General features: G+C 38.8%; 1 protein-coding gene and 1 long non-coding RNA gene across 4 annotated transcripts in view; one reads left to right on the top strand and one right to left on the bottom strand.

Moving 5' to 3' along the window:
* Positions 1–25,678, bottom strand: part of LOC132679176 (uncharacterized) — a 103,381-nt gene that overhangs the window by 35,300 nt on the left and 42,403 nt on the right. The window contains exon 2 of one of the 2 annotated variants that reach the window (XR_013553988.1): positions 12,272–12,491. The exons of the other annotated variant lie outside the window; for it this stretch is intronic. This is a non-coding gene — a long non-coding RNA (uncharacterized LOC132679176). The remainder of the gene's footprint in view (positions 1–12,271; positions 12,492–25,678) is intronic. 2 annotated transcript variants of the gene reach the window in all.
* On the top strand, positions 5,215–24,573 carry SAMD9L (sterile alpha motif domain containing 9 like). 2 transcript variants are annotated; one of them, XM_060632457.3, is made up of 4 exons: positions 5,215–5,422; positions 8,919–9,116; positions 14,189–14,293; positions 19,486–24,573. In XM_060632457.3, the coding sequence occupies exon 4, from the start codon at positions 19,506–19,508 to the stop codon at positions 24,276–24,278; it is 4,773 nt and encodes a 1,590-aa protein (XP_060488440.1). In that variant the 5' UTR covers positions 5,215–5,422; positions 8,919–9,116; positions 14,189–14,293; positions 19,486–19,505; the 3' UTR covers positions 24,279–24,573. The 2 variants fall into 2 exon arrangements, with proteins under 2 accessions (XP_060488440.1, XP_060488441.1); XM_060632458.3 differs by lacking the exon at positions 8,919–9,116.

The following is a 25,678-nucleotide window of genomic DNA, read 5'->3' as shown; positions in this document are numbered from 1 at the left end:
GCCTCCACCTGGGATTTGCCTCTAAATGGTAGAAGAAATCCCAGAGTCTCAGGGCCATAGGAACTGCTGCAAGCACATTTCTTTCCCTCACCAGATGGCAAATCCTGTAATACGTAATACCACTTCCCTCACAACCTACTCCTATAGACCACAGCTCCACATTCAGAATGCATTCCTATCATTATACTTAATGGTATCTTCAGGGCTTTTTTACACATTGCTTCATCTCAGATGATCTTAAAAGGAGCCCTATCATCCTCATCCTAATAGATGGAAAAACTGAGACAAATAGAGATTAAATAACTTGGCCAAGATCACAAGACTAGCATATTGCTGAGTCAGAACTTTCCAGGTCTTTCCAGAACAATAAATCTTCTTTTGTCTTCAAATAGATCTCTTGAGTCTGATGTATTTTTGTGTGGAATCTGTTGTCAGTGAATCATACATCCTATAATCACTCTGGTGATATGCACTCCAGAGGCACCCTAGTCAGGAAGACAAACACATATGCAAAGAGGTGTCAATTTCAGTAAGGATAAATTAGTCCAGGGTAGAAAGGGTCTGATATAACCAGCCTAACACTAAGTGCCTGGCTGGTATCTTCAAAGGACAGTATCATATTGAGGGCTCAGAACTGATCTATGCTGTGGGCAGGTAGGTCAACAAGCAGGGGTAGTAGCTAGAACCAGCGTCCTAAGAAGAGTTCATGCTATTGGGAACATGAATAGCCTTCAAACCTGCCATGATGGCCACTGCATTCAAGGGCCTATTATATAAGCAGTGAAGTGACTGGGAACAGAAGCGCAGACATGAGTTGCTCTGTCTGGTAAGACAGATTGGTTTTTTAGTGCCTTCTCTTCAGTGGATGCTCTCTGGTGGACATAACATTAGGCAAAAGGATCCACAGAGTTTGTGATCACTCCCAAAGATCCATTCATATGCCTCTTCCTCAAACTCCCTTGTTTCCAAGATTCCATTTTGCTCTTTGAAGCCCCTGAACAGCCACCTAAGCCATGTGACTGCTCGGGGTAGGGGGTGAGGTCCATGTTTATCCATACTTCAGATCATTTCCCCCTCTATACAAATGAATGACCAACTGCACTGCTTATATCCCTTCCACTGAAAGGATTTCTTTATTATTTTTTGTCAAGGTTACTGTTGAGTGTAGCTGTAGGTTAGTAACAGTCCATTTTTGATTAGCACCAATATGCTGAGCTGACTCATTTGTGAACTGAGCCTCATTTTCTACCTTTTCTCTCAGTTGTCATGAAGAATCACCCATGATGTCATATAGATAATTTGAGGAAGAGTCAACAGTGCAATTGAGATAGATGAGTTGAATTCTGGGCCTGTTTCAGATATTAATACACCTGTTTCTGTAATTACTCGTGACCTCTGAACGTCCTCAGATATGATCTAAATGTACTATTCTATCATTTGACAGAATGCTATTTTATGAGCTTGACTGCATGACTCATTCGATCTGATAGTATTTATCTTGTGTTGTGAAACTCTGGTCACATAATCATTCAATGTCCAGTGGTCAGGCACTCAGTCTCTTCCACAGATCTTTTTCAAACATCAAGTAGTTCTCTGCTACAAAAGTCCTGCTACTAGTCCACAACCCTGGAGAATCTGCATGTGTCTCTCATATTAGGCCTTTCTAGGGACTCTACGAAGGATTTTTATCCACAATGGATAGCTCTAGCATCATGGAATCTGTTGGGCCACATGCCTGAATAGCAGAGCAGCTTACACCACACTCTGGATCTTCTACAGAACTTCTTCTTCCTCTACCTAGACTCTGTAGACCATATAATCCCTAAGAACTTTGTTGATATAACAAGGCCCTGAATTTGTGTGGTGCATCTTTCACCTTCTGGCATGTATTTGTCTTACTAAGGAATCCAGAGTATTTGCTATTTCCCATACAGAAAGACTAATTTGCGTGATATTACCAACATAGTGGACAAATATGTTTTATGAAATAGCCACATGATCCAGGTTCTTGCAGACCATATTAAAACTACATTAAGAGACTTACTGTAATCCAGAGCAACTGCATGGATATGTATTGTTCTCCTTCCAGTTTAAATGCAAGTTGTTTTTGACTGCAATTACTGACAGAGATTGAAAGTAATACATTAACCAGATCAAGAGCTGCATATCAAGTCCCAGAGTTTGTGTTGATCAGTTGCAGTAGAGATACCAAATCTGGCAGAGCAGCTATGGTTGGGACTACCATTTAGTTGAGCTTATGATAGTCCACCACCATATGCTTGATTTATCTACTTTTGCAAGGGTCATATAAAAGATTTGAACGGAGAAATGAGGCCCACTACTCACTCTTTTGCTATGTTTTTGATAGGAGTGCTAATCTTTGCAACTCTCCTCAGGATAACATATTGCTTCCTTATTCACTGTCTTGGCAGGAGGATGTATGGGCAACTTTAGGAGCTTCTATTTGGTCCACTCTACTGTAATGACACTTGTTTGATAGGTCATGAAACCAATGTAAGAGTTTTGTGAGCTGATAAGAATCTTTGTCACAGTTGTGTACTCTTGGACTGGAGAAGTAACCAGTGTGAGTTTGCAAATGCATTGGATCTACCTGTGAGATGGACTTGTGCCATGACTCTATTATTTGTTTCCTCCATGAGCCCCCACTCTAACCAGAGGACCACAGTGGCATTTTGGATCCTTGGCATTAGTGTCATCTCAGAACTTATATCCAACAATCCTCAAGAGGTCTAGGTAATCCTCTTTCTTCACTGTACATTCAAGTAAATGAGTGCATGTCCCTGTGGGGAAGAACTGAGGAAATATTTATCATATTTATTTGTTATAGCACTACAGGGACTTTATGAAGAGCAAGTTGGCTTAGACCTCAAAACTGGCTATAGGAACATAATTATCTAAATGGTAACTGACATCTGCTCTCCAGCTGTTAATCTTTTGGATTATGTAAGCCTGGTTATACTTGTCATAGTTATCGTAGTTTTGGGTTGCCCATTCATCTTCTTCCCAGAACACACTGTGATCTCTTAAACAAACAACAGGCCCTAGTTGCCATTCTGTTTTTGCTGCTATGAAAAGATGAGCTCAATGATAAATTTTTCACTGGAGAATATTACATATAAAAGAAGCAACAGACAGGACAATTGACACAAGTTTAAAATAATCTTAACTCATAATCCTGACCCCTCAACATGTTTTTCCTGTATTCCCATCCTTGATTTGTTGGGCCACCATTCGACCTGTTTCTCAAATTTAAAAATTTCGGAATGATCCAAGACTTCTCACTCTTCCTACACGTGTATATCTATATCATACATTCTAACAAGTCCAAATTTTTCATAAATAAATAAAATATAAATAAAAGTAATAGATGACATGGAAAAAATAGAACAGAAAGAAATATAGTTAAAAGTAAATTTCTTCTTATCCCTAAGCCCCAGTCTCTTTTGTCAGATGTAATGATATAATTTCCTGCCAACTTTCAAAAGTTTTTATGCCTATACCAGCTTATGTGTACATGTGTGTATGCAGAGTCTATGTTTATATATTGTTACATACTTAAAAAATTTTTTTACACAAACAGGAGTGTACAATATACCCTATCCTACTCCTGAATTATTTCCCTTGGATTCTGGAAATCATTCTGTTTTAAAAAAATTTTAATGGCTGTATTTCATTTATATGACTATATTACCAATTCCTATTTATAGTCAGTTAGGGTACTGCCAATTTTTCTTTGCTATTATCAACATGCTTCAGCAAATATCTTTGTATAAACATCTTGGTACCAAGTGTTTTGAAATTTTTCACAAAAGAGTCTTAGCAGGAAATTTTCTAGTATTTTCTTTAACTGGAAACTTTCTAGTATGAATTGATATAGTAAAGCATCCTAAAACAAATAAGAAAAACATGACTAATTTGATAGAAAAATGTACAAAAACCGTGAACAGGAACTTCACAGAAGAGGAAGCATAAATAGCCCTAAACCTATGAAAAATATTTCAAAATTTGAAGTATGGCTTCTACTGAATGCATATCACTTTTGCACCATCGTAAAAATTTTCAACCTCACTAATAATAAGGGAATGGAAATTACAACCACAGCAAGATAGGATTTCACATGGTCTTGAATGACAAAAATTAGAAAGTCTCTAGGGGCACCTGTGTGGCTCAGTTGGTTAAGTGTCTGACTTTGGCTCAGGTCATGATCTCACAGTTCGTGAGTTCAAGCATGGTGTCAAGCTCTGTGCTGACAGCTCAGAGTCTGGAGCCTGCTTTGGATTCTGTGTCTCCCTCTGTCTCTGCCCTTCCCCCATTCGCTCTCTCTCTCTCTCTCTCAAAAATAAATAAACATTAAAAAAAAAGTCTCATAATACCAAGAGTTAGCAAGGATGTAGAATAAGGAGAACTCTTACTAACACTACTAATAGGACTGTAAACTGGTGTGACAACTTTGGGAAACACTATGGCTTATAGATGCCTGTCTTCTCCCTGCATCTTCATGTAGTCTTTTGTGTGTGTGTGTGTGTGTGTGTGTGTGTGTGTCTATATCCTAATCTCTTCTTACAAGGACACCAGTCATGTTAGATAAGAGCCCACCCTAGTGACCTCTTTTTAACTTAAATATCTCTTTAAAGACTCTATCTCAGGGCACCTGGTGGCTCAGTCAGTTAGGTATCTGACTCTTGGTTTTGGCTCAGGTCATGATCCCAGGGTCATGGGACCAGGCCCTGTGTCAGGATCTGTGCTGGGCATAGAGCCTGCTTGGGATTCTCTCTCTCCCTCTCTCTCTGCCCTTTCCCTGCTTGCACTGTCTTGCTCTGTTTCTCAAAATAAATAAATAAACTTTTTTAAAGACCTTATCTCCAAATACAGTCACGTTCTGAGGTACTGAGGGTTAGGACTTCAACATATGAATTTTGGAGGAGCACACTTCATCCCATAACAGGCACTTAAATCACATTGAGATTTTAATGTTTTCTTCTGTATTTATATGTTTTTTCCATAGGGTCCCCACCACCACAATTTCTGAACTCTTATGACTTAAAATACTGTCTGATGAATAGTTTCTAAGCAATGGTTCAAATTTTTTTGATAATTTTATGAGGTGTTAACTTTTTGATATTTTACATCCTTCCAAGTCCAAATAAACCATTCCTGAGCAAAACTGAAACTGACTGCATTTCTAACTTCCTCATTCGGCTTCTTCACTGCTGATCTCACACACGGTCAGAGGAGTCGGCGTATTGGGAGACCAGAGAACTCCACAAGTTCATTGTTTGGATTTCTAAAAGGATCTTACAATCTTATTTCTCCTGCCCACTAGGAAAGGATTAAGAAAACAAAGGTTGAAATCAACAGCTTCAACTTTTCAATATAAAAAGAAGTTTTCAGGAAAATCCTGGTAAGTTACAGAATCAGTAAACCTTTAAATTTTCTGCCGATGGTGTGGCTATTTTTTAAAATCCCAGCTGTACTTTTTATATAAATACTTGTGTTTATACATAAATGATTGCTTGTAAAAATGTTGAAAGTAATTAGAAATATCAATAGATTAAATATGTAGCAACATATTTAACTGAGGCTAACTTTGTGAATGCTCTTCTAGAAAGAAATGTACCATTAAGTGTACTTGTAGTGGTGAGAACCTTATGGTCCCACAGGGCAGTAGGAAAGACAACAGAAAAACAATGCAAAGTTCAGGAATGTAAACATTAAAGATTGTAAAGGAACCTGTGGTCATGTGAAACTGTAAAATTCTGTCTTCCGTAACTTAAGATGTTATTAGAAGCTTTACATTTAATCAAAGATAACACTCTCCAAAGACTATTTTTCTTTGTAAGAAGTCCCTTCACATTCATTTTTTTTTACAGCAATCTAGTTAAAAACTGAAAATGGAAACTTAACCAGGAAATGAAACTTAACTTGTGTTGTGTATGGTTTCGTTTCTTCAGACCAGCAGGGGGAGATGTGTAGCCCTCCCAGACTAGCATCAGAATCCTGCACAGCCTCTCCCTGATGATCAGCTCTGAGTCCTACGGAACAGGACTGCTTGGGGCATAGATATCTGGGATGCTCTGAGGACGCCCCTGAGATGAGGGTGGGTGGGCACCAGTGCTTGACCCTAACCATGCACTCTGATGATTTGGTATTTCTTGTTCAACACCTAAAGAGAGAAAACTGGAGCAGTTGCTGGAGGATGGCATCCTGTAGCTCCTTTGCTAATAATTAATGGTATTACTGATAAGATTTGTGTTCACAATTGTTTCAAAACAGGAAGATGAGGGCCCCCAGGAAGCCAGAGTTATGTCAAGTCAATCTCAAAATTTGTCCACGCCAGTCATTTTGATCTTTGCTTAGCTCCAACAATATATATGCAGATGCTCTTATAACTGATAAGGTACAAACTATTTTAAAAGCATTATTGAATATAGTAAGTTCAAATCATTATATGTTCACAACTGCTGTCATGAGAGGAGAGGGAGGTTGAGAACCTTTTGACATTATAATAGGTCCAAGATATTAGTAAAGAGTTTAGTGTATCATATTAAGTCAAGGTATTGCCGATTTTTCCATTTAACAAAAGGAAAGACTCCAGATTTGGGGAATAAATGTCTGTGACCTTATCTGAGAACAGTGTTTCTATCTCCCTGGTATCTACTGGCAGAATCTGAAGCAAGAGAAAGCTGCCACCTCTTAGGTGGCACAAAGTTACCCTTGCAGCACTGGACACAGCACACAGTGAGTTGCTGGCTGTATAGAGGCATAAAAGCTGTAAGAAGAAGGGATATACTGCAGAGGGAAATTTCTGATGTGCTGCCTCATTTCTAAAATGTTGGGCCTTAAAAAATATTTTTTAAATAAAGTTAAAAAAATTAAAAGGGGTGCCTGGCTGGCTCACAGAAGAACATGTGACTCTTGATCTTGGGGTCGTGAGTTCAAGCCCCACATTGCGTGTAGAGATTACGAAAAATTTTAAAAATAATAAACTTTAGAATGTTGGGCCTTGGTGGAATTGCTATAATCACTGGCTAAAACAAAAGAGAAACCTTAAGTCTGTCCTCTCAGTCTTTGGGATATCCAGAGAAAGGGTGGACGGTTAAATTACTGAAAGAGAACTCTGGCTAAGAGAAGTTTTGCAGCAGATCTGAGCAGGGTGTGTCTGTGGGAAGGGGGTAAGTCCCTCACGAGATCAGCTTTCCAGAGCAGAGGCAGCAGATGAGAACAGCAGAGGTGCTGAGGCTCTGACACTGAGGACCCGGAAGAAAGAGAGAGAGAGAGAGACCTAGTCCAGTATGAGAAATGACCTTATTTGGAAACTGTGAGTGACACAGCAGAAATGATACAGGATATTATGAAACTAGGGTACCTAGAAGGACTGAAGGAGAAAACATACTTATTAGCCCTCCTTTCCTTTTGACAAAATTTCCTTTTCTTTCCTTGTGACCAGGTGATTGAAGCTAGAACTAGTTCTCGCCCTAACGAACAGCCCAGTAAGAATGTCTAGATTTCTGTGTGAGATTCAAACCGAGTGAAAGAACTGCCCTAGTGAAATGAGCAGTCGTTTGGTCCTTTGACCCACAGACATAGCTAATTCAAGAGTTGTCAAAAATTTGTTACTTTAAACTACTCTGAGAAAATGTTATTCATTCAACAAATTTTTTGTTAAAAGCTACTCTGTGCTAAGCACTGTAAAATAGTAAATACATGTAAAAACTCCTGATCCTCATGAAGTACACAGAAATAATGGGTGGGACAGAAAAAGAAACAAGATAAATAGGTAGGAGTATGTGGAATACTTTATTGTGATAAATCCCAAGTATATATATTTAAGGGAAAAAAATAACAGAGGAAGAACAGGAAATACTGGAGATGGAATAAAGTTTTCAGCAGGCTGGCCAACCATGCCTCAGTAAGAAGGTGACATGTGATGAAAGACATAAGCAAAGGGAAGGAGTGAGCCCTGCAGGTATCTGAGGGCATCCCACAGAGAGGAAGCAAGGATAATGCCAGAAGCAGAAGTAGGTTCTTCCTGCAAGAAACAAGAAGGGGCTGGACCAGCTTTAGAAAGGGAAATGAAAAAAATATTTAATATCAGAAGGGTAACAGGGTGCCAGGTCATGTGAGGCCTTATAGTTTATAATAAAGGGCTCAGCTTTCACTCTGAGTCAAATGGTAAGCCACTGGAGGGACTGAACAGAATATTAGCATGTGATTTACATTTGAACAGGGTCACTCTGGCTGCTATTTTGAGAAGTCTCCAGCAGGATCAATAAGAGCAAGAGTGAAACAAGTGAGGGAGCTGCTCCTGACATCCAGGAGAGAGGTGGGGGCTTGGACAGGTTGGTAGTGGTGGAGATGCCAGATGTGTTTTAGAGAGACAACCTACAGGATTTGCACCACATTGAATGTGGAATGTGGAAGAAGGGGAAGAGAATGCCTGCAACAGATTTTTGGATGTTTGTTTAATTCATTAAAAGTATTTAAGGGGCGCCTGGGTGGCTCAGTCGGTTGAGCATCCGACTTCGGCTCAGGTCATGATCTCACGGTCCGTGAGTTCGAGCCCCGCGTCGGGCTCTGTGCTGACAGCTCAGAGCCTGGAGCCTGTTTCAGATTCTGTGTCTCCCTCTCTCTCTGCCCCTCCCCCGCTCATGCTCTGTCTCTCTCTCTCTCTCTCTCTGTCAAAAATAAACATTAAAAAAAAAAAAGTATTTAAATACAGGGGGTGATGCCATCTTGATGGAGGATGTTCTTTTCATTATTCTTTCAAATCTTGTACATGTTTGACTTTTCACAATAGGAAGTTAGGGGGAAAATCTGTCTCACAGAGTTCCTAAGCAACAATCCAATCAATTCCATTTTAATTTTCTGTGATATCATTTTGTTTTTTGATGTAACAGATTCTCAACAAAAGGCAAACTGGAAAAGGACCAGATCTGTTCTGCCTACATCTGTATTTCCTCACAGATGCTTTCCAGGACATGACTCTCGCAAATTTTCAAGAAAAGACAACTAATCTAATAGCTTGAGATCAAAGAACCTCACAAAGAGTTATTTCAAGTTGCTGATATAAAAAGGAAGTTTTCAGAAAAGTCTCGGTGAGTTTCTAATCATTAAAGATACCTGTTTCATCAAATTTCTTTAAAAAGCTGTCTTTAAAAACTAAGTCTAAAACATAGAGTAGAACTTTGAAAATGAACATATTTTCAAGTGCACATGAGCTATTTCTAATGAAACGATTTTAAAGGAATGAGAAATATTCCTGTTTGTAACATGTATGTATCGCTAGATGTAACTTGCACTGGCTGCAGAATTCTTAAAAAAAAATTTAACGCTTATTTATTTTTGAGAGACAGAGAGAGACAGAGCATGAGCAGCGGAGGGACAAAGAGAGAGGGAGACACAGAATCTGAAGCAGGCTCCGGGCTCTGAGCTGTCAGCACAGAGCGCAACGCGAGGCTCAAACTCACAAACTGTGAGATCATGACCTGAGCCGAAGTCAGACACTTAACCGACTGAGCCACGCAGGTGCCCCTGAAGAATTCTTTAAGAAAGAAACCTTCCAACTACCATGATGCAGAGTGTTTCTGAAAGTGGAAGTCTGCAGAGATGAGTCTAGAAAGACCTAAGTAAAATGTTGATCAGAGGATCAGGAATCGAAGCATAGCAACCTGTGTAGAAAATTATAGCCATGTGCAGCTATGTCAAACCCTGTCTTGTATAAATCAAAATGATATCAAAGTTAAAGATTAGACCCACCGAAGTCTAATTATTTTATTTTTTAAAACATTTATTTATTTACGTAATCTCTACACCCAAAATGGGGCTTGAACTCACAACCCCAAGATTGAGAGTTGTATGTTCTTCTGACTGAACCAGCCAGGCACCTCTAATCATTTTATTTAAGGCTTTCCTTTACAACTAGCTTGTACAAAGACTATGGGAGGAAATACATCATTTTAACGTGCACTTCCAGAAAATATAACCAACTTGTTTGGCAGTTTCATTTCTGAAGAACAGTAGGCTTGCTGATCTCCAATTGTGACCATTCTTTACAAGAGGCAAAGATACTTGTGGGCTGCTGAGACCCAGCTTCCTGGAGGCAGGGGTGGGCACCACTGCTTGCCCTAAAAGCTGTTTGGTTTGATCCTTCCTGATCAACCCCAAAGCGAGAAAATAAAAGTCCTTAAGAAATGGGTCCTGAGGGCTCCTGGTTGGCTCAGTTGGTTAAGTGTCTAACTCTTGATTTCATTCAGTTCAGGTCATGTCTCACAGTTTGTGAGATCAAGCCCCGTGTCAGGCTCTCTGCTGATGGTGCAGAGCCTGCTTGGGATTCTCTCCTTCCTTTCTCTCTCTCCCTCTCTCTAGAAGAAAGAAAGAAAGAAAGAAAGAAAGAAAGAAAGAAAGAAAGAAAGAAAAAGAAAGGAAGGAAGGAAAGAAGGAAGGAAGGAAGGAAGGAAGGAAGGAAGGAAGGAAGGAAGGGGTCCTGAATCGAGTACTCATAAGGAGAACTCTGGGGTTCAAAATTTCCCAGAACATAATAAAGGAGATAAGGTAGAGGTCTTCTCCCCAATTCCAAGCAGAGCAACACCTTTATCCATTTCAGACCTTAAGGTTTTACATGCTTTTCTTTTGAAGAAGCAGAACAAAAGCAAACAACAACCAAGACAGCACTGGTTCTGTCCCATGCTCCTATACAATGAAAACAGGTTGGCTGAGAGGAGACATAATTAATCACGACATTGTTTTCCTGATCACAACCCCTCCCCTTTATTTATACTATGTAACTTCTTGTTATACATAAAGGTCCCTCATATTTAAAAAATATGCCAACACTCCAGGACATGAACCTAATCAGATAATGTTCATGAAATGATTTTGTCAGCCTCAGAACAGTGAAATATGTCAAAGTTCTACATAAATGTTAAGGAATCATCACCCAAAACAAGGTTGAATAATACACTGATTGGGCCAAAGAGTTATACCAAAGCATTATTAAAGCATTTTGCCCAAATCATGGTCATCTTGAATTAAATAAATGATCCAAATATGGATCATAGACTATATAAGATGCTTGTATAATTGACAGAGTGCAAAATTTATGTGAAAGCATTACCAAATATATAGTAACTTCAAATCATTATGAATCGTCTCAGCTCTCATCATAGTAGTGGGCAGCTGAGAAAGTTTTTACTGTTATAAAGGGTCTTCATCTTTGAACAGTGGGGAACCTGTGAGATAAAGTACAGATTAAAAACAGATTTGGGGAGGACAGATGCACTTCCAATTTGAGAAGAGTGCTCCCATCTCCCTGTAATTCCCAGCAGAATTCAAACAATAAAGGAGAAAATGTCTCCCTGGCAGGTGGCCCAAAGACCACCCTTCCACATCCCCACATTATACATGGACACACACTCCTTGTAGAGTGCTGGAGTCTAGTGGGATCGGTATACTCACTGGCTATATCAGAAGAGAAAATCTAGAGCTTTTCCTTGTAATATCCGGGGTACCCAGAGGAGAAGGTGAGAAAGGACTCTGACTAAGAGAAGATATTGCCACAGACCTGGACAGAGCACATCTGTGGAGAATGACAAGAGCATCTCCAGAAGAGATGCCCAGAGATGCGTGGGTCTCCTCTCTAGAGCAGGGAGTTATAGACAGTCTGTTCAAAGAACAGAAACTAAAATAGAATGTATGGACTTAGTAACAGAAGAGAAGTCAAGAAGCAGTACAGTGGTAGATGTGGTTTTAGGAGCTCAAGGAAGCTCTCTTCTGATTGTTTCAGTTTCCTAGTTGCAATAGGAAGCAGGGTTATAGCAGAAAGTGACAATGGTGAGGAGGTGTTAGAGATTTGTGTGAATGTGTGAAATAGCCATTTAAGACAGTGAGAGAGTGAATATAGCAGGGAAACAGGATGGTAGCTCAGAGCATTTAACAGCCTGCTGGAGGACAGTGGTCATGACTGTAAAGTGAGACCAGGCAGGTTATGGAGGGTCATGTCCAGCCATGTTCCACCGAGTTGACACAGACAGAGTACAAGAGGAGGGAGGACAGAGCAAGTGATTACAATGAATGAACAAAGAAAGTCAAGCTAGTTACAAGGGAGAAGCAGTGAGGAGATGCAGGAGGGAGGTATTTGAATCTGAGATGCTGGAAGGCTTGTAGCCATTAGTGATTCCATTAGTTGGCTAGGGTTGCTGTAACAAAGTACCACAAAGTGAGTGGCTTAAATCACAGAAATGTATTATCTCACAGTTCTGGAGGCTGGAAGTCTTCAAGATCAAGATGTTGGTGAGATTGTTTCCCGCAGAGGGCTGTAAACTGGAATACGTTCCTTGCTTTTCTTCTAGCTTCTGGTGGTTTGCTGGCAATCTCTGGCATTCCTTGGCTCACAGATCACCCCTATCCCTGCCTTCTTCTGCACGTGGTGTTCTCCATGTGTGTGTGTGCCTCTGTGTCTGAATTTCCCCTTCCTATAAAGATACCAGTTATACTGAATTAGGGCCCACTCTAATGGCTTCCTGTAAACATCAGCAATGACTCTATGTCCAAAAGGGCTGCATTCCAAGGTAGTGGGGCTAGGACTTTGTCACATCAACCTAAACTTGTCAGGAGGTAATAATTAAGCAAGAGTGTCTATTTGGGACCAAAGAATATGTACTTTGGGATACACAGATTTAGGTAGCAACCCACATAGTGTCCCACTAAGCAAAAGTCAGGGGGTTTTAAGGGAAAAAGGGAATGCTCATATTCATAATGTTGCTTACAAAGGATTTTTGACTGGGGATCTTAGTCGGTTAAGTGTCTGAGTTCAGCTCAGATCATGATCTACAGTTTCTGGGTTCGAGCCCTGCGTCAGACTCTGTGCTGACAGCTTGGAGCCTCGTACCTGCTTCAGATTCTGTGTCTCCCACTCTCTTTGTCCCTCCCCTACTCATGCTCTGTCTCTCTCTGTCTCTCAAAAACAAATAAACATTAAAAAAAATTTTAAAGGGGCACCTGAGTGGCTCAGTCGGTTAAGCGTCCAACTTCGGCCCAGGTCATGATCTTGTAGTTCTTGAGTTCAAGCCCCACATTTGGCTCTGTGCTGACAGCTCAGAGACCGGAGCCTTCTTCGGATTCTGTGTCTCCCTCTCTCTCTTCCTCTCCCCAATCACACTGTTTCTCTCTCTCTCTCAAAAATAAACATTACAAAAAAAATTTTTTAATGTTAAAAAAGAATTTTTGATTGTTTTTGGTGGCAGAAAGCTAATCTTGACTGAATATAACTGATTGCTAAGGCTATCACTAAGTAAAACCTCTTCCTAGCAAGTAGAAAATTTGGGCTAAGTCCTTGGAATACTTTTGATTGGGCCAGGTTTAAAAGTTCATGGTTCCTCCAGTGAGGGCATGTATATGGCCCATCTCCTTAATGGCTCCATTTTAAAACCTCTTGACATAAGTGACGCCCTTTCCTTTCACCTATCACAAACACATAGGTTTTTTGAGGGAGGTGGTCATAATTCAACCCATAACAGTTATCATAAGGTCAATGATGTGACTGTTAAGACTAGAGTTGGGGGGAGGTCAAGATCATTAGACAAGAAGCAGTCAAGAGGGAGAAAGTGTATTGAAGGATCATTTGAGCCACCAAAAATTGTGACAGGAAGTGTCTGAGGGCATGAGTGCCTCTTCCCTTCAGCTACTTACAAAAGGAGGTCAACATATATTTAAATATATAAAAAAGCAAGTTTGGTTAAACGTCGACTTCAGCTCAGGTCATGATCTCGTGGTTCATTAGTTTGGGCCCCTCATAAGGTTGTCTGCTGACAGCACAGAGCCCGCTTTAGATCCTCTGTCTCCCTCTCTCTCTCTCTCTCTGCCCCTCCCTCCCCCACCTCTCAAAAATAAAAGTTTAAAAATTTAAAAATAATACAGTAGTCATTTTTTATTCAAACTTTTCTCCAAAGTGACCTCAAAAAATCTTTCATTAGGATTATGTTTACTAATAACTGCTTCTACTATTCCGCATATAGTGCTTGTAAACAGGTAAGGCAGGACCCCTCCCTTCAGCCTTATCTGAAATGACACTTAGGACCTCTGCAGAGGAAGCAGGAGGATCCAGGCTCTGGGGTGTGTGGAGTCATCTCCTGGTCAGTAATTCCCTTTGCTCTGGAATTCTCTTTGGCAGACCCAGTACCTGGATCTGGGAGCAGGAGCACGGACAGCCCACTGTGGAGCACCACCACACCCATCTCCTTGGACCCTGTAGATAGGACTTTGGAAGTCCTACCAGGTAGACTATGCCTTACTCTCTTCACTCTGCCCCCCAGACTTGTTCCCTCTACCTGCCTCCCACCCTACTCCAGAAGCCCCACTTTAACTTCACCTGTCCAATGTCCCCACTTTCTTCATAGTGACATTCCTCCCCTCCTCACAGATCCCAGTCCTTTGCCCGTTATTGAGTCTTACACAAAGCACGATCACAATTTATTATTATAAACTGTTTTGAATGTATGTGTGTGGCTTTTTTTTTCTTTTTTAAATTTGCTCCATTGGATTATAAGTACTATGAAAAAACTCCACATCTGTTTTGGTTACCACTATTTTTCTTGAGCATGATGCCTAACAGGTGCTCAATAAAAATTTGTCGAGTGAATAAACAAATGATATTTATTTCTGGTTGCGATATGTGCACTAATTCTTATGGAACCTCAAAGACCTCTTGGATCTACACTGTAAAGTGAATGGAATCGATCATATGAAATATGTTTATAATGTTCATTGTGCCAGTAGCTCATAGTTCTGCTAATTGGCTCAGGACTAGGTATGTCCTGCAGACTGAAGGCAAAGTGAAATCATATGGTATTTGTCTTTCTCTGACTGACTTATTTAGCTTAGCATAATACTCCCTAGCTCCATCCACATTGTTACAAATGGAAAGATTTCATTTTTTTATGGCTGAGTAATATTTCATTGTATATTTACCACTTCTTTATCCATTCATCATTTGATATATACTTGAACTGTTTCCATAGTTTGGCTATTGTAGATAAAGCTGCTATAAATATTGAGGTGCATATATTCCTTTGAATTAGTATTTTTGTATTCTTTGAGTAAATACCTAGTAGTGCAATTGCTGGATTGTAGAGTAATTCGATTTTTAACTTTTTGAGAAACATCCATACTGTTATCCAGAGTGGCTGTACCAATTTGCATTCCCACCAATAGTCCAAGATGGTTCCTGTGTCTCCACATGCTCACCAATACCTATTGTTTCTTGTGTTGTTAATTTTAGCCATTCTGACAGGTGTGAGGGGAAATCTCCTTGCAGTTTTGACTTGTATCTCCTGATTATCAATGATGCTGAGCATCTTTTCATATGTCTGTTGGCCATCTGGAACGTCTTCTTTGGAAAAATGTCTATTCATGTCTTCTGCCCATTTTAATTAGATTATTCATTTTTGTGGTGTTGAGTCTACATAGTTCTTTATAGATTTTGGATACTAACCTTTTATAAGATGTCACTTGCAAATATCTTCTCCCATTCCATATGTTGCCTTTTAGTTTTGTTGATCGTTTCCTTTGCCATACAGAAGCTTTTTATTTTGATGAAGTCCCAATAGTTTATATTTGCTTTTGTTTCCCTTGCCTCAGGAGGCATATATAGAAAGAAGTTACTGCATGTGTTTTCCTCCAGGATTTTTATGGTTTCAGGTTTCACCTTTAGATCTTTAATCCATTTTGAATTTATTTTTGCTTGGTGCAAAAAGAGGTCCAGTTTCATTCTCTTGCATGTGGCTGTCCAGTTTTCCCAACACCATTTGTTGAAGAGACTTTTTCCCATTGGATATTCTTTACTGGGTTTTTTTGAAGATTAATTGACCATATAATTATGGGTTTATTTCTGGGTTTTCTATTCCGTTCCATTGATCTACATATCTATTTTTGTGCCAGTACCACACTGTTTTGATTACTACAGCTTTCTAATATAACTTGAAGTCCAGAATTGTTATGCCTCCAGCTTTGCTTTTTCTTTTTCAAGGTTGCTTTGGCTATTCGAGGTCTTTTGTGGTTCCACACACACACAAAATTTTTTTTAATTTTAGAGAGAAAGAGCATGCAACTGGGGGAGTGGGGCAGAGAGAGAGAATGAATCTCAAGCAGGCTCCATGCTCAGCATGGAGCCCAACATGGGGCTCAATCCCACAACCTAGGGATCATGACCTGAGCCAAATCAAGAGTTGGATTTTCAACCAACTGAGCACCAGGCACCCCAGTTCCATACAAATTTTAGGATTATTTGTTCTAATTCCATGAAAAAATGTTGTTGGTATTTTGATAGGGATTGTATTAAATGTGTAGATTGCTTTGGGTTACATGGACATTTTAACAATATTTGTTCTTCCAGTCCATGAGCATGGAATGTCTTTCCTTTTTTTTTTTTTTTTTTTTTTTTTTTTTGCGTCACCTTCAATTTCTTTCATTAGTGCTTTAAATTCTTCAGAGTACAGGTTTTTTTCACCTGTTTGGTTAGGTTTATCCCCAGGTATATTATTGTTTTTGGTGCAATTAAAAATGGGATTGATTTTCTCTTCTTGTGGCTTCATTATTGCTGTACAGAAATGCAACATATTTTTGTACATTGATTTTGTATTCTGCAACTCTACTGAATTCATTTATCAGTTCTAGCATTTTTTTTTTGGTGAAGTCTTTCAGGTTTTATGTATAGAGTATCATGTCATATGCAAATAGTGAAAGTCTTACTTCTTTCTTACAGATTTGGATGCCTTTTATTTCTTTGTGTTGTCTAAGTCCTGTTGCTAGGACTTCCAGTAATATGTTAAGTAACAGTAGTGATAGTGGATATCCCCATCTTGTTCCTGACTGTAGAGGAAAGGCTCTCAATTTTTCCCCATTGAGGATGATATTAGCTGTTGGAATATCTAATTCCATCTAATAATAAATCTAATAAAATAAAAAATAAAAAATCTAATAAAATCATCTAATAATGATATTAGACCATTCATATATGGTCTTTATTGTGTTGAAGTATGTTCCCTCTAGACCTACTTTGTTGAGGTTTTTATCATGAATGGATGTTGTAGCTTGTCAACTCTTTTTTTGCATATATTGAAATGATAATATGGTTCTTATCCATTATTTTATTAAGGTGGCATATCACATTGATTGATTTGCAAATATTGAACCACTTGGCAACCCAGGAATAAATCCGATTTGATCATGGTGAATAATTTGGGTCCTTTCTCTTTTTGATAAGTCTGGCTAGAGGTTTATTTTATTAATTTTATTATTTTTTTTCAAAGAACCAGCTCCTGCTTTCATTGATCTGTTCTATTGTTTTTTAAGTTTATGTATCATTTATTTCTGCTCTAATCTTTATTATTTCCTTCCTTCTGCCAGCTTTAGGCTTTTTTGTTGTTGTTGTTCTATTTCTAGCTGCTTTAGGTGTAAGATTAGGCTGTTTATTTGAGATTTTTCTGGCTTTTGAGGTAAGCCTGTATTGTATATACTCCCTCTTAGGACCACTTTTGCTGCATCCCAAAGACTGTTTGAGATTTCATTTTCATTTGTTTCCATGTATTTTTTAGTTCCTTTTTTGATTTCCTGATTGACCCATTCATTGTTTACTAGCATGTTGTTTAACTGCCATGTATTTGTGATCTTTCCAATTTTTATCTTGTGGTTGACTTCTAGTTTCATAGTGTCATGGTCAGAAAAAATATGTAGTATGAGTTCAATCTTTTTGTATTTCTTGAGGCCTATTTTGTGACCTAATATGTGACCTATTCTAGAGGATGTTCTGTGAGCACTTGAAAGAATGTATATTCTGCTGTTTGGGGTCAATTTCTGGGATATTTAGGATGATTTGATAGTTAACTACTTGTGTTCATGAGTCATAATGAGTCTAGGGTCCTCCTACTCTGCTGCCATCTTCTTCTCCTTTCTTATTGCAGTTTTTATTTGTAGTTCCCTGATGATAAGTGATGATGAGCATATTTTTATATGTCTGTTGGCCATCTGTATGTCTTCTTTGGCGAAATGTCTATTCATGTCTTCTCTCCATTTTTAATTGGATTATTTGTTGTTGTTGTTTGTAATGACCCATATAAGTTCTTTATATTTTGGATATGAACCCATTATCAGGTATGTAATTTGCAAATATCTCCTCCCATTCAGTAGGTTGTTTTTTAGTTTTATTGATTGTTTCCTTTGTTGTACAGAAGCTTTTTATTTTGATGGAGTCCCAACAGTTTATTTTTGCTTTTGTTTCCCTTGTCTCAGGAGATATATCTGGAAAAATGTTGCTTCATAGGCTGAAATCGTTTTAACAAAGTTAAAAACTCATACTATTTTTCTTATCTAATTTCAGTCAGGCCAGGCCAGTTTGAAATACAGCTAACTCTTTTGGTATCTCTGAGAGCCACAAGAATTAGCCAAGCAAATTGACTTCCCTAACATTTTGCTACCACATCTCTTTCTGTCTTGGTGGCCTAATAGCTTGAGTTCCAAAAGACAGTAGGTGATGAGGTAGCTGATTGCTTCATTGCTATGTAACAAAGATGGCCATCTTCCTAGTTGAGAAAGGAGTTTTCTGTTCCCCAACCCACCTCCACTTATCTGGTTTTATATTTAAAGTTTATTTGCAATATTCAGCTATGGGAATCAATGTCTTGTTACTTAAAATTCTGGTTTTAAATTACAAAAACGCTTGTTGTACCTAGGTGGCTGTCAGGTGAGCTTCCAACTTAAGCTCAGGTCATGATCTTGTGGTTCATGGGTTCTGGCCCCCCGTCAGGCTCTGTGCTGATAGCTCCAAGCCTGGAGCCTGCTTCAGATTCTGTGACTTCCCTTCCCTCTCTCCACCCCTCACCCACTCACACTCTGTCTCTCTCTGTCAAATATAAATTTAAAAAAAATTCAAAAAACAGTTACAAAACCCAAACTTTCACCAAATTAAACCTAAAAGGGATAATTACTATATGGATAAAGGTGTATGTGACCCTAGTTGGAAGCAACTGCTCATTTCATGATAATAATTATAATCACCTAGGAAACAAGGGCACTAATTGGGACTATAAAACATTAGTATCGACTAGTTTTTTTTTTTAATTTTTTTTTTTTACATTTATTTACTTTTGAGAGACAGAGTGAGACAAAGTGAGAGTGGGGGAGGGGCAGAGAGAGAGGGAGGCACAGGATCGGAAGCAGGCTCCAGGCTCTAAGCTGTCAGCACAGAGCCTGACGCGGGGCTCAAACCCACAGACTGTGAGATCATGACCTGAGCTGAAGTCGGACGCTGAACTGACTGAGCCACCCAGGCACCCCAGTATCGACTAGTTTTAAGAGTCATTCTTGAACAATATTTTATATATGTTGTTTGTGTAAAATTATGTACATAATTGACTATGTAATTTCAATCGTTAAGCATAATACTAAAATGCTTATCGTATTACTTTTTCCAAGGAAAAAACTGCAAGCTCGAAATGAGTGAAAAAGTAGAGCTACCCGAAGTGACCAACAACTGGACCAAAGAGCATGTGAAACAATGGGTAACCAAAGACCTTAAGATTGATGAGAAATATGGGCAGATTCTGATCGATGAAGAAGTAACTGGATTAGTCCTGCAGGAATTAACTGAGATGGACCTTAGAGAAATGGGGCTACCACGGGGTCCAGCACTTTTGATAAAACGGACATATAACAGATTGAATAATAGGTACCCTGAAAGTAACAATCAGGATTCTGGACAATTAGATCATACAAAACCATCCCTACAAGAACACCCAAAAAAGCCACAACAGACAAAAAAGGAAGATGAAAAATCAGGGTTACCCAATTTTAATCATGATCTCAGAGAGATCAGAGATACCAAAAAACAAAAATCAATTCTTTCGAAAGAAGATGCATTAAATGGAGGAACAACCACTGAAGACCAAAATCAGGATAAGCTAGAAACTGAACAGTTGACTTGTATGCCATATCCTTTTGATCAGTTCCATAACAGCCAACGTTACATAGAACATAGTATTCTACAACCTGAAACTGGCCCACTCAATCTCATAGACCCAATACATGAGTTCAAAGCCCTCACAAATACAGAAGCAGCCACAGAAAAGGACATTAAGATGAAATTTAGCAATGAAGTCTTCCGATTTGCAGCAGCTTGTATTAATTCACGCACCAATGGCACCATCCATTTTGGAGTTAAGAACAAACCCCATGGACAAATTGTTGGGGTGAAAGTCACCAGTAAAGATGCCTTCATTGACCACTTCAATATAACGATCAGACAATACTTTGAAGATGATGTCAATGAAGCCAAGAAGTGCATTCGGGAACCAAGGTTTGTGGAAGTTCTACTGCAGAACAATACACCATCTGACAGATTTGTCATAGAAGTAGATGTTATTCCAAAACACTCTGTATGTGAAGAAAAGTATTTCTTAATTAGGATGCAGAACTGTAAAAATGAAACATGGAAACCAAACCAAGATCCTTCACTGTTTGTGAGAGATGGGGCCAGCTCTAAGGATATCCTGGCCAATGTTAAGCAACGGGATATAGCTTACAAAGCATTTTTACAAAATTTAAAGTCACTAGCAGCATCTAGAAAAGAAGCTGAAGAAGAATATGAGGTGAAGGCAAATAAGAAGGAGAGTGAAGGACAAAAGCTTATCAAACTTCTCATAGGCAACCGAGACTCACTGGATAATTCATATTACAGCTGGTACATTCTTGTAACAAATAAATGCCATCCAAACCAAACAAATAACTTAGATTTTCTAAAGGAAATGAAGTGGTTTGCTGTGTTGGAGTTTGATCCTGAATCTGTGAGCAAGGGGGTGGCCAAAGCTTACAAAAAAAGCCGAGTAGCAAATCTTCACTTTCCAAATCAGTTTGAAGAAAAGACAAATAACATAAGGGAGAAAATTTCTAGTTTAAATCTTTACCAGCAGCCCAGCTGGATCTTCTGCAATGGCAGATCAGACTTGAAAAATGAGAGCCATAAGCCTCTAGAACCACACTTATGGCATAGAGAAAGAGCTTCTGAAGTCAGAAAGTTGATTTTATTTCTCACAGATGAAAATATAATGACAAGAGGGAAATTTTTGGTAGTGTTTCTATTACTCTCTCCAGTGGAAAGCCCAGGAGATCCCCTCATTGAAACTTTCTGTGCTTTCTATCAAGCTCTCAGAGGAATGGAAAATATATTGTGTATCTGTGTAAACTCACAGATTTATCAACGATGGAAAGATCTGCTACAAACAAGACTGACAATGGCAGATGAATTAACAAACCACAGTATTTCCACTTTAAATTTAGAACTGATAAACAGTACTATTCTTAAACTAAAACCAGTGACTCAGTCATCAAGAAGATTTTTGCCTTCCCATGGATTTTCTTCCGTTATCTTAGAGAAAAAGGAAGAGGATATCTTGACTGCACTGGAAATCCTCTGTGAAAATGAGTGTAAAGACACAGACATAGAGAAAGATAAATCTAAATTCCAAGAATTTAAGACATCAAAAGAGGAACACTTTTATCGAGGTGGCAAAGTATCCTGGTGGAACTTCTATTTTTCTTCTGAAAACTATTCTTCAGCTTTTGTCAAAAGAGATAGTTATGAAAAGCTTAAAGATCTGATACAGTGCTGGGCAGACTCTCCTAAACCAGTATTTGCAAAAATTATCAATCTTTATCATCATCCAGGCTGTGGGGGTACTACGTTAGCTATGAATGTCCTCTGGGACCTAAAGAAAAACTTTAGATGTGCTGTGTTAAAAAACAAAACAACTGACTTTGAAGAAATTGTAGAACAAGTGACCAAACTGATTACCTATAAGGCAACCAGCCATGAAGACTACTTTCCTGTACTTCTCCTTGTGGATGATTTTGAAGACCAGGAAAATGTTTATGTCCTACAGAATGCCATCGATTCCATTTTAGCAGAGAAGGGCTTGAGATATGAAAAAACACTGGTAATTATCCTCAACTGCATGAGATCCCAGAATCCTGATGAGACTGCAAAATTAGCAGACAGTGTTGCACTAACCTACCAACTTTCTCCTAAGGAACAAAGAGCTTTTGAGGCTAAACTGGAAGAAATTGAAAAGCAACACAAGAACTGTGAAAACTTTTATTCCTTCATGATCATGAAGAGCAATTTTAATGAAATGTACATAGAAAAGGTAGTCAAGAATATCCTAAAAGGACAGAATGTTGACAGCAAGGAAGCACAACTCATCTCCTTCCTGGCTTTACTCAACTCTTATGTTACTGATTCTACAATTTCAGTGTCACAGTGTGAAATATTTTTGGGAATCATATACACTAGTATACCCTGGGAACCTGAAAGCCTAGAGGATAAGATGGGAGCCTATTCTACACTTCTAATAAACACAGAAGTTGCAGATTTTGGGAGATACACAGGTGTGCGCATCATTCATCCTTTGATTGCCATTTTCTGTCTGAAAGAACTAGAAGAAAGCTATAACTTGACTAAATGTCAAATTGCATTGAAGATCTTAAATGAAAATTTATTCTATGTTTCTGGAATAGGAAGAGAAAAATTTCAACATGATGTGCAAACTCTTCTGCTTACAAGACAGCGCAAGGAGTATGGAGATGAAACAGACACTTTGTTTGCCCCATTAATCGAAGCTTTAAAGAATGAAGAAATTGAAAAGGTCTTGGTGGCAGGGAGTGTTCGATTCCCACAAAATGCATTCATTTGTCAGGCCTTAGCAAGATATTTCTACATTAAAGAAAAGAATTTTAATATTGCTCTGGATTGGGCAAATCAGGCCAAGAAGAGAGCATCTAAAAATTCCTATATCTCAGATACACTTGGTCAAGTCTACAAAAGTCAAATCAAATGGTGGTTGGATGAAAGGAAGAACTCCAAGGATATTACTGTTAATGATCTGATTACTGTTAATGACCTAACATATCTCCTGGAAGCTGCTGAAAATGCTTCAAGAGCTTTCAAAAAATCCCAAGAGCAAACTGAGAGGAAAGGCTATGAAACAGAGGCCTGGGCACCACAGAAGTTGCAAAGAAAATATGACACATACAATACAGCCGGTTTCTTGGGAGAAATCGAAGTTGGTCTTTACACTATTCAGATTCTCCAGCTCACTCCCTATTTCCTCAAAGAAAATGAATTATCTAAAAAAGCTCTGGTAGAATTTTTATCAGGAAAGGGACTTACTCCCATAAATCCAAAATGTGAATATTATTTGGCTCTCAGCAAGTTCACACCCTACTTACAAGATTTACAATCAGATTTGAAAAGGTGCTTTGACTTCCTTGATGATTATATTGTTCTTTTGAAAATGAAGAACACCCAAAAAGAAATAGTAGAAATCTCATTACGCAAAAAAATCACTCGTTGTTTCAGGAAATACATGGAACTTTTCTGCCATTTGGATTTTGGTCCATTACAGGGCAAAGAGAGTCAGTTTCTCCAAGAAGAGAAATGCAGGAAAGGTTTAGAAGCTTTGAGAGCAGATAGGTTTTCTGGACTCCTGGAATATCTTAATCCAAATCACAAAGACGCTGCAACCAATATGGAAAATATAGTGAACAAATATTTTTTCCTATTGAAGCAAAACCCAACTAAACACCTGGCAAAGGAGAAACTAAATTTCATTTTAGCCAACATTATTCTTAATTGCCTAAAACCCCACTCCAAATCCATTCAACCACTTACCACACTGAAAAAACAGCTCCGAGAAGTGTTGCAAGTCATAGGACTAAGTCATCAATATCCAGACCCTTATTTCTTGGCCTGCCTTCTGTTCTGGCCAGAAAATCAAGACCTAGATGAAGATTCCAAACTAATGGAAAAGTATGTTTCATCCTTAAACAGAACCTTCAAGAGACAGTACAGGAGCATGTGCAGGTCCAAGCAGGCAAGCACACTCTTTTATCTGGGGAAGAAGAAGGGTCTCCACAGTCTTGTTCACAAAGCTGAGATAGAACAATACTTCAATAAAGTACAAAATATAAATTCTCTCGGGCAGAGTGGTGACGTTTGGAAAAAAAAAGAAGTCAAAGACCTCCTGTGTCGTCTAACTGGTCAGGCTGAAGGCAAGGTAATCTCTATGGAATATGGAACAGAGAAAAAAATTAAAATACCAGTAACACCTGTTTATTCAGGTCCACTCAGAAGCGGTGGAAACATAGAAAGAGTGTCCTTCTACCTAGGATTTTCCATGGAAGGCCCTCTAGCATATGACATAGAAGTAATTTAAAAAGACATATTAACTCAAATATGTTTATTCATCTCTCTCTGTGATTTTATTCCCTCTCTCTATTCCCATGGCATTTTAATAACATTATTGGCTTATCTGCAATCACAGATTCTGCGTTTGTCTCCTTGAATGAATTATAATTTTTGAGGGCATGAAGTGTGTCTACACAGAGTTTGGTACACAGCAGAGTTGACTGTTCATTGTTTTAAATATGCATTTTCAGATGTATATTCTGTTGGTATTCACTGGTCACATTAGAGCTGGCTATAGATCAATAAAATCTGTTTTAATTCTATCACTTATGAATATTCTGGATTGTGAATTATTTATTCACTGTGAAAGCAGAGACTTAAATAAGACGAATATGAAAGGAAAAGCCCCTCCTGTGTTTGGAAATCAGACCCAGAGATCCACACCATAGTGCCACCTACCTCCTCTTGGTATCAATAAAAATGTATAGAGGGTAAATATTTTGTTCTCTTTTCCACCTACCCCTCTACCTATCCATATAAATACACACTTCCTTGTACCCCTTGCCCTTCTCCCAACTTCTTGCTTCAGGAGGGGGAAACAGAAAACAAAGTAGTCACACGCTTGAACTCCCTTTGCCCCCTTCCTCCCATTTACAGATAAATCTGTTTCTACGGCCATTCTTGTTTCCTGTCAACATAGTCTTATCTCCACCTGTTCTTTAGAGCCCATCTCCCTTGGCTTCTTTTTTCCATTCACTGCCCTCTTTTCTCTTTTGACTTCTCAACCTGTGCTATATACACGCTATTTTCTCTATCAAATATTCCCTTATTTTCATCCAACATTTTCCATATGACTATTCTGATTTGTCCATCACAACTCAGTTTGAATCAACTCCACCAGAAAGTCTTCCCTGACCCTAGAGCCCCTGCCATAACTTCCTCATGGCAATATGTGTTCCCAACTTTCCAGAAGGCAATCCTAGAAGCTTGGCCCTAGACTTAAACCAAGCAGAACAGCCTCGAACAGCATTCTAGAGCTTGAATTTTAAGAGATATCCATTGCCTATAAGGTAAAACACATGCTAATATAGATTAAATTAAATACTTAACAAATACATGTTTATTTATCTACTTCCTATCTCCTTAGTAACTTAGATATTCCAGGTTGCAAAACCAATTCCTCTTGTCATCTAGAGATCTATTCCCTATCAGGGTTCTTTTCACCAGTATTTCTGTGAATCTCTGGGGAATGCTCACATGGTCCACAAACATGCCCCTGTTGCTAGAAGCCACATCTGCTGCTGATCTTGCTCCAGACTGCTGCCTCCCTTTTCTGCAGCCCACCTGTCCATTTGGTGGGCTTCCAAGTGTCCACACACCCCTGGACATAGGCTGGACCCTTAAACCTTCATAGCTCAGCTAAGCCTG

This window comes from Panthera onca, chromosome A2 (genome assembly GCF_046562875.1).
Source record: "Panthera onca isolate mPanOnc1 chromosome A2, mPanOnc1 haplotype 2, whole genome shotgun sequence".
NCBI classification, from domain to species: Eukaryota; Metazoa; Chordata; class Mammalia; order Carnivora; family Felidae; genus Panthera; species Panthera onca.
This window is presented reverse-complemented; position numbering and strand designations above follow the sequence as displayed.

What these genes read in the sequence shown, in the direction of transcription:
- SAMD9L (XM_060632458.3), top strand. Translation starts at nt 19,506, where the DNA reads ATGAGTGAAAAAGTAGAGCTACCCGAAGTGACCAACAACTGGACCAAA.